Source organism: Lacerta agilis, chromosome 5 (assembly GCF_009819535.1).
Source record: "Lacerta agilis isolate rLacAgi1 chromosome 5, rLacAgi1.pri, whole genome shotgun sequence".
NCBI classification, from domain to species: domain Eukaryota; kingdom Metazoa; phylum Chordata; class Lepidosauria; order Squamata; family Lacertidae; genus Lacerta; species Lacerta agilis.
Window position 1 is genome coordinate 26,310,528 of NC_046316.1, and position 15,913 is coordinate 26,326,440.

Genomic DNA, 15,913 nt, shown 5'->3' on the forward strand with positions numbered 1-15,913 from the left:
GGTTTATTTGTTTTCGTGATTGGAACCCAGTTCAGCTACTGATCGATGGATGGTGTGACTGCGGAAATGGATAAAGCCCCCCCCCCCCATCCAAACAATATCAGTGCAGGTAAGGAAAAATAATAATTTTAATTTTTATCATCTGCAATACTGTCTTACTTATTTTATAGTATAGTACCTTGATTATTGCTTTCATTTTATGGTTCAATGGTCTCGTTAGATAGTAAAATTCATGTTAAATTGCTGTTTTAGGGGTGGTTTTTTTAAAGTCTGGAACGAATTAATCTGTTTTGCATTACTTTCTATGGGAAAGTGCGTCTTGGTTTTGGAATGTTTTGGAACAGACTTCCAGAACGGATTACATTTGAGAACCAAAGTACCCCTGTATTTGAATTTTTAATGCCAGCTGATTGACTGAAATAGAAAATTAAGATTTGGTTTGGGGTTGCATACACAATACACAAAGATGAATTTGCACCTGTGAATCATAGGCCATAGCACAGTAATTAATAGCCATCATAAACATAATTCTTAAGTTTGGTGAACTTCCACAAATCACAGTTGCTCATCATTCTTATCAGAAATGTGTTAGTGATCAAACTATTTCGAAATATCTTCCACCTTGATTCAACTAATGCAGTTGTCATTGTTTTACTCAAATGACTGAATATGGTGATGGTCTTTCACTTTTAAAAGTATTTTAAAATAACAGGACAATGCTTACATTTTCTGGGGAAAGGTGTCATTTGTGTACATGCCATGAGGAATGTAAGTCAATCAGTTAAATGTGCATAACAACTGGCCGTTGTTCACCAGACCTGCTGGAGACCGTGCACATAACCCTCCCATGAAGAGAGAATTGTGCAACAGGCCTTGGGGAATTGTGCATATTTTGGCTGAATTTTGTACATTCTCTGGGCAAGATGCACATTCTCCAGTCAGCATGTACAGTTGGAAAAAACATGCCTTTTTTCTGTTTGTTCTGAAATACGCAGTCTGCTCTGTGTGCTCCACAGTCCATCCTGGACCCCCTAAACTAGTCTGTTGCCATCAGGTGCCATGATGGATGCTGTCCCATTGCCAGCATTGAAATAAGATTCAGCAGCTAGTCCAGTTGGCTTCTGTACATGGAATAGGGAGGTGAGCTACCTTGTCCTTTGCCTCAGGCAGTAAAATGTCTTGGCTCAGCTCTGTGGCTTTCTATAATACTATGAGTGTATGGCATTGAGATTATTTTCAGACACTAAGACATTCAAGAAATAACATTGATGGAGGAATTGATCGGTTGTGTTGCTGGCATGAAGCACTGCAAAGAATACTCCCAAATCTATTGCAAACCTCTGTGGTAATATTTTTAATCTGCAGTGAAGAAACACGACAAGAAGCCATTAATCAAGCTATTGGCATAACAGTCAAACGACCAAATACATAGTACTTAATGGTACATTGTCCGTATTGGTTGTCTGTGTTCCTGTGCTTGTCTGGTTGTTGGATGCTTGATCTCTCCAGGTCTTCTTTAAAGGCAATCGGGGAGTAAGGTTAAGTCTGTCTCTTTCCGTTGCTTTGATGCAAGGGCAGCACTGGAAAGCTATCTTGAAACCAGAGCGGAACCTGTAAATGGGTGCAAACAAGCCAGGTGTTACATGGTATAGATAAGGGATGGGGAACCTCAGACTTCAGGGATTCCTCAAGTGTTTTGTCTGGGTGGACTGTGTCCTTGTAGGGTGATCACACTTCTTGCCTGACAGGGTGCAGAGAGAAATCTGTATAGAAAAACCTGACTTGTGTGTGGCCTATACCAAAGCATAAGTCACATTGGCTGTTCTGCCAACTTTTACCTCTGGCCCCAGCAACCACTAGCATATGACCCCCAGAATGTAGTCAGAAAAAGCACCCCATCCCTTGTACAGACTGAGAAGGTAGAAATTCTGCAAAACCCATAATCCATGAGGATCTTGGATCACGTATGCAAGAGTGCAGTCTCGCCCCCAAGAGTGCAGTCTCGCCGATTGCTTGACAAAGGCATAAGGAAGTCTCCTCATGTACAGCAAAAAAAAACTTGGGTTGAGTAAGTGTTTTCAAGGACTATGGTTGGATGAGAGAAAGTGCTGAGGTGGCAGAAGGTGGTTGGCTAGAGAATGAATGGTCAAGGTGATGTATATTTCTTTATATAGGGTGTGTGCTCTCACAGACGCTTTTGAGGAATTTTGTGTGAGCCTCCGTATTGAACCCCCAAAGGAATTTTTCTCTCATTCCAAAGAAAAATGGACTGTTTCCCTGATGGAATAAATGCAACAAAAGCTGTCAAAGGGACATGATGCACCTCCAGAGAAAACCGCTGTTTTTTTGTGGAATTTGTTAATACTGTGCCTGAGAGTAAGCACCATTGAACTCAGTGGTATTTGCTTCAGAGCGGGAATGTAAATGATTGCATTGCAAATGTTAGAGGTCAAGCTAAATATGATATATGGATAAGCCCTGGGCGTAGGCCACACTGAGCAAAATGGGCCAATGATCTGAACTGGTATAAGACAGCTTCCTAGGTTCCTACATTTATATACGAGCATTTTTATCCTACACTTTAGATATTCCCAGGGTGCTTGCACCCACTTAACGCATGCACTACTCACTTTTGATTGAGGCAGCAATAAATAATTGGGCTATACATCGCAGAGCTCATGGCAAGCAAAAATACCGCCAGGTATACTTGTTGAATGTACTTTTGCCTGTAAATGTCTTTCCGGATGTTCCCCAAGACGAAGTAGAGATGATAAGGGAACCAGCAGATGGCAAATGTGATCACAACTGCAACCATTGTCCTGACAAACTAGAAAAAGGAAAGAGAAATATTTGAATGCTTTGTCATTCTTCTGGTCCTAGATTCGTGCCTGTGCTGTCAAATAGAGACTTCCACCCATTTCTCGTGAAATACAGGCCTAGGGTGGGTACTCAGCAAGTCTGTGATGCGTGTCTGTGCAGCAATTTGTGCCTGGAGTTTCTTATGAACCAAACCAGACAATATGTTAAATGCATAGTTGTATTAATGTCAGTTTCCTCATCCCTGCAATATATAGTAGTAACTTCATTATAAAGGCAACTGTGGCTGTGCAGAATGCTGCTGTGATAATGTTGCCGCAAATCCCAGAAACATGCACTTTTTAGGACTGGGGAGTGATGGGTGGTGACTCTTCAAGTTGAGCCCCCTTAGCTAGCAATATATTGTCCTACTTGTTTGCTGCCAATGTATATAATGTTGGTTACCGGGACAAAGGTGGCATTGGTCTAAACCACTGAGCCTCTTGGGCTTGCCGATCAGAAGGTCAGCGGTTTGAGTCCGTGTGATGGCGGTGAGCTTCCGTTGCTCTGTCCCAGCTTCTGCCAACCTAGCAGTTCAAAAGCACACCAGTGCAAGTAGATAAATAGGTACTGCTGTGGTGGGAAGGTAAACAGCGTTTCTGTGTGCTCTGGCTTCCGTCATGGTGTTCCGTTGCACCAGAAGCGGTTTAGTCATGCTGGCCACATGACACGGAAAGCTGTCTGTGGACAAACATCGGCTTCCTCGACCTGAAGCGAGATGAGCACCGCAGCCCATAGTCACCTTTGACTGGACTTTACTGTTCAGGGGTCCTTTACCTTTACCTTTTATAATGTTGGTTAGAGGCATCGTGCTGTAGTACCTATCCAGGACAGCAGAGGGCATTTGCTGAAACTTATGTGGTAATTTGCAAAATCAAGACTGTACGCATTCCCACAAACTCTGCACCTAATGCGCTCCTACCATTGGTTTGGGAACAGCGATTTGTCATGATCTGTACCTAACCTGTTGTTTTTTAAAGAAATACTGTATACACAATCTGAGTCTTAGCCGGAGGTGTGTCTGGTCTGTCGTTCTTGCTGGAAACGAAACTATGCAGCAGTGAGATTTGCCCCGGGGTTCATGTTACCATTGTGCTATAAGCAGCAGTTACTGGCTCACAACGACTAACCTTTTTTTTGGCCGTAATCATATGCTGGTAGCTGAGCACATTAGTGTGATCTCCAGGAACAGCATTATTCCACAGAGCCTTTCCGATTGCACTGTATGTGACAAACATCACTAGGAGAGGCAGCAGGTACACCAAAATAATGACTGTAATGTGGTACCTGAAAAAGAGAGAAAAAGAGCTGAGCGTGGATAGAGCTTGTTTCCCTTCCTTCAGTCCAAAAAGAACCTCTGTGTATTTGGAAGCTCAAGGAATGCTTTTCTGCCTGAGTTTCCAAAACTTTCCGGGGGCCAGTGGTTTGCAGGGCAAGAGGCAAAAGTGAATGTAAATGGTATCTTTGTACACTGAGCTAGTTTTCACACACACACACACACACACACACACACACACACAAATCCTATTCTCCATCCAGGCAAGCAACAAGTCATTCTTAGAGTTCAGTGGCATGTTCCAATCAGGCAAAAACACTCAAGGAGGATGTGAAGCAAGGCCAGTGAGGGGAAGCTATCAAAACACAATGTACCATTAATGGTCTTTCAAAAGTGATGCTCTCAAAATTCTAAACTGCTGTTTAGGGTGACCATCTGCCCTGCTTTGCAGAGGACTTGCAGAGGTCCCTTCTAACTCTAAGGTTCTATAATTTCCACTGTTCTGAAAGTGTCCTCTGTCAGAAGGCCTGACCAGATACTTATGAAGGGAGAGTAAGAGCCTTGAAGTTGCCCACCAACAGTTAACATGGGGACAACAGACTAAGCAAACCTACAGATCACCAGGTCACAGTCTTCTCCACTATGACAAGATATAGTTAATTTATATTTGAATTATAGTGATTATTTCTAAATTTGCAACCATACGTATAAATTAGCATATCATGTATACAGTGTGAATTTGTGTAAAATTTGTGTGCCCCCCCCCACCTTTTTTGGGTGGTGTAACAGTGGCTGCAGTAAAACAGTGGCATGAAGACAGCTTGTCAGAAGGCAACTATTTGTAGAAGATGGTTGATGATAAACGTTCAAGGAGTGATGTTAACGCAATGCTTAAATAATCGTGCCTCATCCTTGGAGGGAGATGAGAATTGTACCCAAAGCTCCATAAATGTTTGGCCTCTTGAATTCCAGAACCTCTTAAATAGAACAAAGGACTCTGTGTTTTAGCCTTGAGTTTGCTTTTCCCCGGACTAAAAGGGGGAAGAGGTGAGCCAGGCAGAGGAAGAGATAAGAACACATGGAGGAAATCCCCTTTGCCACAAATAGCAAGGCTAGTCACTGCAAGACTAATCACTGCAAGGTCTCAAGATATCTCTCCATTTTCCCCTCACCCCTTTTATCTACTGGAGCCAAGGCCTGTTTTTTGAGGTCACACCGCTTCCCCCTTCTTTTTGCATCCACCACCTTGCCATGTTTTGACATTTTTTTCACTACCAATAATCAACAGTCAAAATTTCTCTTAGAGATTTCATGGTACTGTTACTCTATAGAAGTACTGCTTCATATCACAGTGAGGGCATCCCATTCAGTGCCAGATTTTGATTTGATATTTCTCAAACAGGAAGCATGGCGATTGTTGTTCAAGCAGACACTCCTTGCTGATCCTTGTTTCTGTGTGAATCTTGATTGGGCCAGAAGATTACATATCTGTGCCTTTCTCATCAATTTCTTGCAATGGGGAGGGTGCTGCTGCTGAGGTAAGTGCTTCGCTTTTTGTGCTGGGACAAAGGAAACCCACCCTGCAACTTTAATTAGAAGCTTGCGCCCTGTGATCCCTTCCTCTAAGCGTTTTCTGTTCAGGACGGTGTTTCATTGGGGATGAATTGCCCCATATTTGTGACACTATGCTATTTTTCAGTTAAAAGAAAAAAGAAATCTAGTAATGAAAGTGTAGAGCAGGAAGGACTAATTAAAGGACAATTATAGGCTCAACAAGAAGCAATTAAAGTTGGCAGCTGCAAAGAGGAAGCTTTTAGGTAAAGATACAGTAGCTCTGAAAAGCCTCAGGAATATTTTGCTAGACAATGCATGGAAGCTAATGTTGCAATTGACTTTTAAAGAAAAGGTGAGAGGGGTAACACAGCCATCCCTTAGCACTCCAGTGCTATGACATTGCCAGGATTGTCCAGCAAAGGCATGTTAACCGATAGATGGGATCCCAGACTAAATTACTAGTATGGAAGGAATACTGGTATCCCATTTCCCCCAAGGATTTAAAAGTATTGGAATGGTCCTGCCATTCAGTTAACATGGGTAAGTCTGGAGCATTTTTAAATGATGTATGAAGCCCTGTTTTAATTAAATTTGATCACCTTGGTCTAGAGTTCCTGGATTCAACCCTCAATCCCCCATCACAGAATGTCTCAGCTGAATAGAAGACAACAGACTTCTTTCACTTTAGAAAACTGCAACTTCATTGAAATCTGTGGATCAAACACCCTAAATTGCCAGTATCCTTGATTTCTGCATGAATATTAACATGGTCACCTGTTTGCCTCCACTCTCCTCCATAAAGTGTAAAGAGGATATACAGTAGTAGTAACACAGATTCTGGCTGAAAACAGATGGTTAAGGCAAGATTTTCAGCGACACAGCATTCGCGTGTTCTCTTTCCCCCTTAAATCAAGCGATCTCAGCTGCCAACATGTATTTTGGAGTTCAGGATTTGGGATGTTCTTACGTGATGAGATGTTTACGATGAACGTCATCTGGCCAGGCAACAACACATTTGGTCATTCCGTAGTCAACACGAATTTGTGCATAAAAGAACTGTGGGAAAGCAAGTCCAAAAGCCACCAACCAGATTATTCCTATGACCACTTTGGTGCACCCAGCAGAGAGCTTTTGCCTGAAAGGGTAAATTATAGCCATATACCTGAAAGGGAGAGAGAGAGAATTAGGCCGCAGTTCAGCCTGCACAAAATTGCAATTCCTAGCAACCATTTGCAAACAGCAGCACCCAGAATTCTTTGAGGGGAAGACTGTGCTATGTGCTTTGAAGGTATCGTGTGTACACAGCCATATTCACAATAAACATGTCAAACATAGAAGAGGCGAATCATTATCCCCTCCACCCTACTCTACTGTGTACATTTATGTGAAAAGAAATCTACAGATCCAAAGGGCTGTGGGATACGCTCTGTGTGTACAAATGTCTTCTGAGCATTCACTCCCAAGCTGATTCTGAAACTTGGGAAACTTCTGGAGTGACCTCTAATCAAAAGCTGTGGCAAGGGGAATATACAGCTCTACTTCAATATTCGCATGCCTCCAAATTTAAAATGGAGTTCTCTAGTTAAAGAATGCATACAAATATGCATAGATTGGTGTAAATAAGGCCAGACTAATTAGTGATTTGTATGAGCTTTGTGAGGGGCAATCATTTATTTTTCTAAGAAAAAGTCATGCTGCTGCATTTTACCACAGGCCTGATTTGTTCACTGAGCAGTGGAAATGTTTCCCCCTCAGCCTCCCTCCAACCCTTGCGCCTTCCAGTTTAAATGGCATGTTGTGGATTTTATCTCACACCTGTTGTGAACACTCATCTCGGGTTGCTGCCTGACACATGACTAGGAAGCCAATGTGGCCTGCTTGATAAATGTGCTCTGTGATCGTAGCACACACGTACTGTAGGATACACAGAAAATGACATTTTCGACAATAATTGATGTTGCATGGCCAGTGGGGCTGAGTTTTTCCAAAATTGGTAGTTTTTTCTAACACCAAGGATAGGATTTATGATCCTAGGGTTTTGTATACCTAAGTAAGTGGCTCTGCTGAGAAGAGTTATTTGTACAATGATTAATTCCTGCCTCGTAGTTTGTTTACTCTGAGATTTCAGGAAGTAATTCAGGCCAAGTTATTCCATGGAAGTGCCATAGCTATGGATGAACAAATGTCTCAGTTTTGGTTTCTCCAGGTTTCTATTTTTTTCCATTCTTAAATTCATCTCTTCATATTTCCACAGCAATTTGTGATTTAATTTTTTTAATGCCTCCCGCAAATTTGTCAGCAACTTTGGTGCAATTTTCTCCTAATATACACCTTTGTCCATGCAGTCTTAACCAATATCCACATTTTTAAAATATACCTCCCTAATATAATGCATTTTGTACGTTATTTTCACTTAACAAGCATTTCTATGCACACTTTCCCCCTAATATAACCATTTTTGAACACGCTGGTTGGAGAATGGCATTGCAAAATTCAGTGAAGTGCTACTTTTGAAGTGTTTCGGTTCACGTATTGGTTCAATGTTTCTCATTAAAAAGCAAACATAGTTTAGTGATAGGGCACCTGCTTTGAATGTTAATAAGAATTTAATTATTTGTACCCTACCCATCTGACTGGATTGCCCCAGTCACTCTGTTGAAGGTTCCAGGTTCAAGGTTCAATGCCTGACAACTTCAGACAGTGCAAGGGAAGAGAGCAACTGCTAGTTGGTACAAATAAGAGTAGTCCTACTGGATCAGGCCCCAGACCCATCTAATCCAGCATCTTGTTCTCACAGTGGCCAACCAGATGCCTATGGGAAGCCTGCAAGCAGGGCATGAGTGCTACAGAGCTTTTCCTGGCAATTGGTATTCAGAGACATACTGCCTCCAACAGCTGAGGGAGAACATGGCTGCTGTGGTTAGTCGCCATCGCTAGCCTCCATTTTCCTAATGCTTTTTTGGGGCCATCCAAGCTGGTGACCATCATTACATTTATGTACTTTCTTCTTTCTGTCCCACTATTATACTGGGTCAGTAGTGTGTGAGATAGACCAACAATCTGATTTGGTACAATGCAGCTTTCTATGTTCCTAATACAACTTGTGCAACAGTACTTGTCCTGTTGAATTTATATATTGTCTTGTCGATTCTTAACTTTTGCACCTTTGAGTCAATCGAAACCCAAACAAAAAATATTCGTTTCCAGTTACTTACTGCCAAGGTACGACAGCCTCTGCTTGGAAGATCTGTCCAGAGCTTTTGCAGAATGTATAAAATAAATTTTAGGGGTGCCAACTTTTTCTGGCACGGCTCCTGTGTCTTAAAAAGCCACATGACAAGCAGAAGTTTAGCAGGCAAAGCTTCCCCACATCTTAGCTGTGTGGGGAGGAAGATAACTTCATCCATTTGTCACACACGGCGCAGGAAAATCTGGCACCCCTAATCCAAACAGTAAGAAATTGATGGCTTGTTTTCCAAGGATGATAAATGCAGCCTACCTGTTTTCCTGAGAAATCTTTTATGACTAGCAGTAGTGTAAAGGGAAGAAAAACAGAAGAGGCAGCCTCTCAGGCAGGAAAAGGTGGCAGTCCAAAAAGGCTGAGCCAAGGCTGGTGTGTGTCTCCGAAAGGGAGCATTCTGGGGCATGGTGGGGGCAGGACCGGGAGGGGGGCCTTAGGCTGGATCCTAAGTAGATTCAGCCTAGTTACGTGACCTGGCAACCCAGCACAGAACACTATTTTAAAGACTTGTTTTTCCTCTGCCAGAGTTAGGCAGGGCAGCAGCATCTGCCTAGCTGCTGAATGGGATTTGGATCAGGTGTAACTTTATGCCAGCTTTATTTCCACTGGCTTTCTTTACACCAGCTTCTTGCACATAGCGTAGCTCCCTAAAGAGTGGTGCAGTATAGTTATGGCACAAACCTTGTGCTTCTATAAAAATGGAAGTTCAACTTTTCCTATGTAACTAATAAAAATAAAAAAGGCATTGGTTTTATAAGTTCTTCCCCAATAATCCCAAAGTGGTAGATGTAGAGAAAATAAACTGATCTGGAGGACTGTTTTCTAAAATAAATTTGTGGTAAGCTCCAGACTAAAGATATAATATATACACAAGGTATCCGTTACCAGCAAACTTTGAACCAAAAAAGCTACTTCTATTAAAGTCATCATTAATCTTTCCCAGAAACTGATTTATTTCTGTTTTCATGATCAAATACTACTGCCTACCCCACCGAGGAGTAGGCTTATCTGCGTAATAGCACATATTGCTTGCATTCTGCAAGTGTGGATATATTTGGGTTGTCCTGGCTGATTCAGGTTTGTGAAAAGGGAACCCCTACAAGCCTGCATTTTGCCCCATGAGCAGTTTGGCTTGCTCCACATTTGATCTCTGCTTATTCCTCACTCTCCTCTGCCTCCTGAAAGGAAATGTCTGCACAGTTCTATTTTCTTCCTGTTTGGGTTTTTTGCAGCCCTATGAGTATATACCCACTCCGAAGTAAGCCCCAGTTGAGTTAAGTGGGACTTACGCTACTCCCAAGTAAGGCTGGCAGCCTTGTATTGGTCCTCCCCTCCATTTCTTTCCACTTGTGAAAATCCAAGGGTTCACCAAAACACACAGAGACCTCCTTATATGCCATATTGACTATGTGACAATTGTCTCACAGCCCTGGACTTTATTGTTAATAGGAATATAGGAACCACGCAGACACTGAACATAATGGGGAAATACAGTGTTTTTGTTGTTCAGTCGTTCAGTCGTGTCCGACTCTTCGTGACCCCATGGACCAGAGCACGCCAGGCACGCCTATCCTTCACTGCCTCTCGCAGTTTGGCCAAACTCATGTTAGTAGCTTCAAGAACACTGTCCAACCATCTCATCCTCTGTCGTCCCCTTCTCCTTGTGCCCTCCATCTTTCCCAGCATCAGGGTCTTTTCTAGGGATTCTTCTCTTCTCATGAGGTGGCCAAAGTACTGGAGCCTCAACTTCAGGATCTGTCCTTCTAGTGAGTACTCAGGGCTGATTTCTTTGAGAATGGATAGGTTTGATCTTCTTGCAGTCCACGGGACTCTCAAGAGTCTCCTCCAGCACCAATTGTCTCACAGCCCCGGACTTTATTGTTAATAGGAATATAGGAACCACGCAGACACTGAACATAATGGGGAAATACAGTGTTTTACATCTGGTTAAATCTTGGGCGTTTATGAATTCTAAATTAATTTGAACACAGTAGCTACGCTGACATAATTTTGTATTATTTGTATTTTATTATTAAATAAATTGATGACTAGTACACTAGGTGTTTCCCAGAGGTGACTTTTGTCCTGTTGACTCTAAGTGAAAGATGTTTCTGAACTGGCAGGATCTTGCTAACTTGTCCTTTTTTTGACAAGAGGAAACGGAACCTAATTTGCATTGTCCTCTGTAGAAAAAGGCATTCAGATATTTCCTGTATTGTGGGTTATGAGTCACTGTCTGTAAATGATGTGTGAACAAGGACTCAATGTAACACTAAACACTAAAACAAAAACAGATAAATAAGAACATCAAGTATATTTGTAAGTCTTGCTGGAGACTAAAAAAAACCCCTGGGGAACAGAATGGGACTTACAGAAAATGATCGAGATAGTAGAAGCTATGTAGCAGCCCGCTGAAACTTCTGTAATATCCCCTTTTTGATTTGGTAATGATAAACAATTTCCATAAAGTTTAAATTAATAGGAATGGACGGCCTTTTTGTGTCCTGCAGAGTGCTTCCCTGCTGAATTATAAGACTCAGCCAGACTCTGCTATGGTTGAAAACCACAACATTTAACCTTTGACTTAGGGATCTGCTTTTACTCTGTTATATAAGCTCTTTGATAGCACGGAGGGGTGGTACCTGTGTCTACTGGGTACCAAGCTGTGCAGATTTCAGCAGCTTCAGAGTGTCTAGCCCCTGATGTAGGCATCTTAAAGGAACCAGATGGAGCTGTTTGGGATCTGGTGGTGTGCATATGAGCAAGGAAATGGATGTGTTTTATCAGTGAACTTTGTGAGCTTTGCCCCACATATTACACCTTTCAGTGCAAAATAATAATTCAGGATCAGAATATAATGTCCCCTTTGTTCATTATCCCATGTTCCAAATGCAAGTTCCAAGTCATAGTATGACAGCTTGATTCTGGTTGGATTTAGAAGTGGGGTGTGTGTGTGTGTGTGTTCCCAGGTATAGGACTGTTCCCGCATGACTACACTCTTAAACATACTTACTAGAGAGTAATGGTGCAATTATATGCATGCTTACTTGGGAATAAGCCGCAGTGAACACAATGGGACCTACTTTTGAGTAAACATGCATAGGATTGTGCTGTAGAACTCAGTGAGATCTACTTTTAAGTAAATATGCCCAGATTTGTAAAAATTCAGCTGCTTTTCCAGTTCGGTTAGTATAACTTCTTTTCAACCCAGCTTTTACAAGTTAACCCTTTAAAAACAAATAAGAATAGGACAACAAAATTTAGCTCAACTTCAAAATTCTTACCTCTCAGCAGCAAGAGCAGTCATAGAATAAATGCTCACAAACATTGCCGTAACAGGAATAAAGTTAAGAAACCGACAGAATCCCTCACCGAAATACCAGACATTGTGGCTGGCATAAATAAAATTGAACACTGTGTTCAAGGCAGTCATTAGCAGGTCAGAAAAAGCCAAGTTAACAATAAAATAGTTGGTAACAGTCCTCATCCGTTGGTGAGATAAGATAATCCAAATGACAGTGCCATTGCCCACAACCGATACGATGACTATGAATAAATAGGTGATAGCCCAAAGTGCTATTTGCCAGCCAGGCTGAGAAAACGCGGTCTGGTTGACGTGGTCTATGGAAATGTCGCCCACTGAAATGTCGCTTATGTTTGAGGAGGAAATTGTCTTCATAACTGTCTTCAGCTCACTGTCGAAATCTGTGTGAAATGGGATTATTTTCTTACAGCAGTCCTAGCATTGTTGCTGTGAACTCGCAGTTTGGAGATCTTCAGAACATGACACACTGACTTATGTTCATCCCACATTCAGTTTAGAGATCTTCCATGCACCACACAATGGTTTTCCACAGGAAGCGATTACAGCTCTTCTATGCTCATATCCACCACAAATCCATTTGAATAAATAATGACATAAGAAACTATCTGCTGGTGTTAACGACCAACAGAAATATGCAGAAGATCTGTGATAAGAATCTTCTTAAGTGTCAGGTTATGGTAACTCTATTAAAATGTGTTGTTTTTTTTTTAAAGAAGAGATAAAAGATATTGCAGCATTAAGTTGTTGGACTTTAATTCTCCCTTCCTTTGTAACACTGAAACATTTTGGAAGCAGCCAAACAGGCAAAAAAAAATCAAAAAAAAATCTACAGGCTTAACGAGAATTGAAAAGAGGTGGAGAGGCTAGAATATACAATAGCTAACGAAATCCAGTTTCATGACGCTGGAGTTCCACCCCTTCTCCCACGTTTTTGTAGTAATCTTCATAGCTCTGTTCCTCTCAGATTTAAAGCGAAGAGTGTCAAAGATTTTACCCTATTAGGGCCAAGACATTTATCCTTTGCGTATCCACAACTCACATTTAATTTGGTGAGAGTTTCACTAAGAACTTGGCCTGCAGAGTGCCATAAATATTATTAGGAGGGTTTGTGAGAACAGTTCCAAAGCAACTATACAGAAGACAGTAAAAATGTATTCAGGATTGTGAAATCCATCTCCTGCTGACTGCTGTGAGAGCTTCACAGAAGCTCACACACTGGACTGTGAACAGTGGCTGGGAGCTCAACTACTGTGAACCATATTCTGCTCAGAGGTAGTCATTTTCATCCTGCGAAAAGCTCCCAATCTCAAGAACAGCCTTCCTGAGAAGGCTCTGTAAAGCACAAGGGAATGCCACAGGAAAGAAATACCGTTCCCCCCCACCCATGTAAGCATAACTGCTTTCTGCATATGCCCAGGAGTTGGTTGCTTGGATCCCATCCATTATTTTCTCCTAATAAAATGATGCAGTGAGTTGCCTTCAAAGTGTCTTAAAATATGCCTAACTTATCTATGGCTACTATTTATTCTTATTACTATGCCTGTATAGTCTAAAACAGTTTCCTGAGATGTGCCCATTCCTCCCCCCCAAACTTTTAAGTAATTTGCATCACACACAGAACCATCTCTTTTACTGTGTATTTAAATCCCCAGTGGAAATTCTGAGATTATCCCATTGCTCTGAGACTACCCTTAAAATATAGTTAGATTTCCACTATATTTAAACTGGATTATTCAAGTCTGTTGAGAAATTTCTGCAGAACAGTAGCTTATCCCATTTTTTAAAAAAAGGAACACAGGAAAAACCTCCGGTAATGAAATAGCTAGCATGCCACAGGTATATAAGCACTATTTCAAGAATGTTTTGTTCAGCATCTAAAATCATGTAGTCTACTACTTGAAAGCCAAAGTTATGAATCCAAGCTCTGACTAGTGTGCACCATTGCCAGAAGACTACATCTAATGTAACCTGTAGTACAAGACTTTGTTTAAAACCAGGGTCCAACCTTGAGTCAACATTATTTCACCCCAACTTCCCCAGCTGCTTATTCATATCAGTACATTTCCATATATCAGTTCACCTGCGCAAGTGTACCTATAAAAATTCCTGGCCTGCAAACATTTTACTAGCACATGAAGAAGTTACGTAGCCTTAGTTTCTATGCTGGCCAGTGGCCACAGAGGAAAGGAAAGTTCTTCAACCGGTATGGAAGTGTAGGCTACTACTAAGCCACCAGCCAACCACAACAATCAACTTCTACCAAGGGGTCTGGCATAGGTACAGAATAGTCTGTTCTAATAGACTGTTCACTCAGCTGCATGGCATGTGTACCTGCAGCTGCATGGAATTCCTGGTGGCCTATGGCGACCAGGCAAATGGTTAAATACAAGGCTGGATTTGATTCAAGTTCTGCTCTCATGTTTCTTATCATCAAATACTTTCTGCTAGAGACACTGAACTCTCTCTAGACGCTACTTATAGAAAAAGGACCACTCTGTATACTGTAGAACAGAGGCAATTTAGTTAGTGCTCTCTGCAAAATATCCTGTCTGCCAAATGTGCAATTATTAACAGGGACATTATATACCGTTACCCTCGGATAAGGTGAAAAAAGTACCGGACTATTTGAGATGTCCCAGCTTTATTGAAGATGCGCTTTAAACCTTGGATAGCTTCCAAAACACCTTTGAATTGAAGAGATTTAAAGGAGCATCAACTCAACTGACTTGTGTAAACAAGTCCTTAAAGGATAAACCATTTTAAGAATGCAATATTTAAATGTTAATGCCTGGAATATTCATGTGGAAAATAATCATGTAAGGCATCTTTGAACTTTTTAATGCATTCTCACATATTCTTGCATAGTTGCATTAAAATTCCAGCACATGAAAAAAAGAAGGCTAAAACTATTGGACATTGTCTATGTGGACAAGGACAGTACTTCATTAGAGCCAACTTTACCAGTGACCAGTCAATTTAATGTTATACTGTACTTTATTTAAATTATTGTTTTGTAAAATAATAATAATAACCATATAGCATTTCCAAGAGTTCTCTGACAAGCTGAATATGTGCAATCACATTCTTTCTGTGTTAGTTTCACAACTGGAGTTCCTGATGCTCTAGAAGATGAATAAATATTTACACCGAGTATATATATGAAAGAGATCTGTTCCATTTTACTGTTAGATCCTTATAAGGGGATATACTTCGCTAGCAGAAAGGTTCTGTTCTGTTCCAAAAGGAAAACATGCTGAAAGGTCACTTGTAGAAAGCCCAACAGACTTCCAGGGAAATCACTATGACTTTACACAGTGGAAAACACAGCATAATTTAGCTAGTGATCTTAACAGTTTTAAGATACTCTTGATAAGAGAGATATATAACTAAGAGCAAAATTTACTTTTTTATTAGTAAACACAGGGCTTTATCAAAGACAAAGTGTAAGATTACATTGAATGCTTGTTGCAGGAAGCAAGAAAACCTGAAAAACCATTGAAATGTTTTAATATTAGACACTTACAGATTTCACAGCTTCTATAATGCAAATCATTTCTCCTCAATTCCTTCATTCATTCATTCGCTCGCTTGTTGGCAAGTGGGCAAGAACAAATTCAGCAGTTGTTAGTAGTGTCAATGAGCTATTCTTCCTTAAGAAAAT

The 15,913-nt window shown here is 41.1% G+C and overlaps 1 protein-coding gene across 1 annotated transcript; it reads right to left on the minus strand.

The window, feature by feature from the left end:
• Positions 1-1,348: 1,348 nt before the first annotated feature.
• Positions 1,349-12,911, minus strand: TACR2 (tachykinin receptor 2). Its single transcript, XM_033149002.1, has 5 exons — positions 12,212-12,911; positions 6,654-6,848; positions 3,987-4,143; positions 2,631-2,827; positions 1,349-1,611 (listed from the first exon to the last, which is right to left on the minus strand). Exons 1-5 carry the CDS (start codon positions 12,604-12,606, stop codon positions 1,413-1,415), a joined length of 1,143 nt encoding a protein of 380 aa, XP_033004893.1. The 5' UTR covers positions 12,607-12,911; the 3' UTR covers positions 1,349-1,412.
• Positions 12,912-15,913: the final 3,002 nt, after the last annotated feature.

What these genes read in the sequence shown, in the direction of transcription:
- TACR2 (XM_033149002.1), bottom strand. Translation starts at nt 12,606, where the DNA reads ATGAAGACAATTTCCTCCTCAAACATAAGCGACATTTCAGTGGGCGAC. An exon ending in CATCGTAAACATCTCATCAC is followed by an intron (nt 4,144 to 6,653) that starts GTAAGAACATCC and finishes TCTCTTTTTCAG; the next exon opens with GTACCACATTACAGTCATTA. An exon ending in TGATTACGGCCAAAAAAAAG is followed by an intron (nt 2,828 to 3,986) that starts GTTAGTCGTTGT and finishes TCCTTTTTCTAG; the next exon opens with TTTGTCAGGACAATGGTTGC.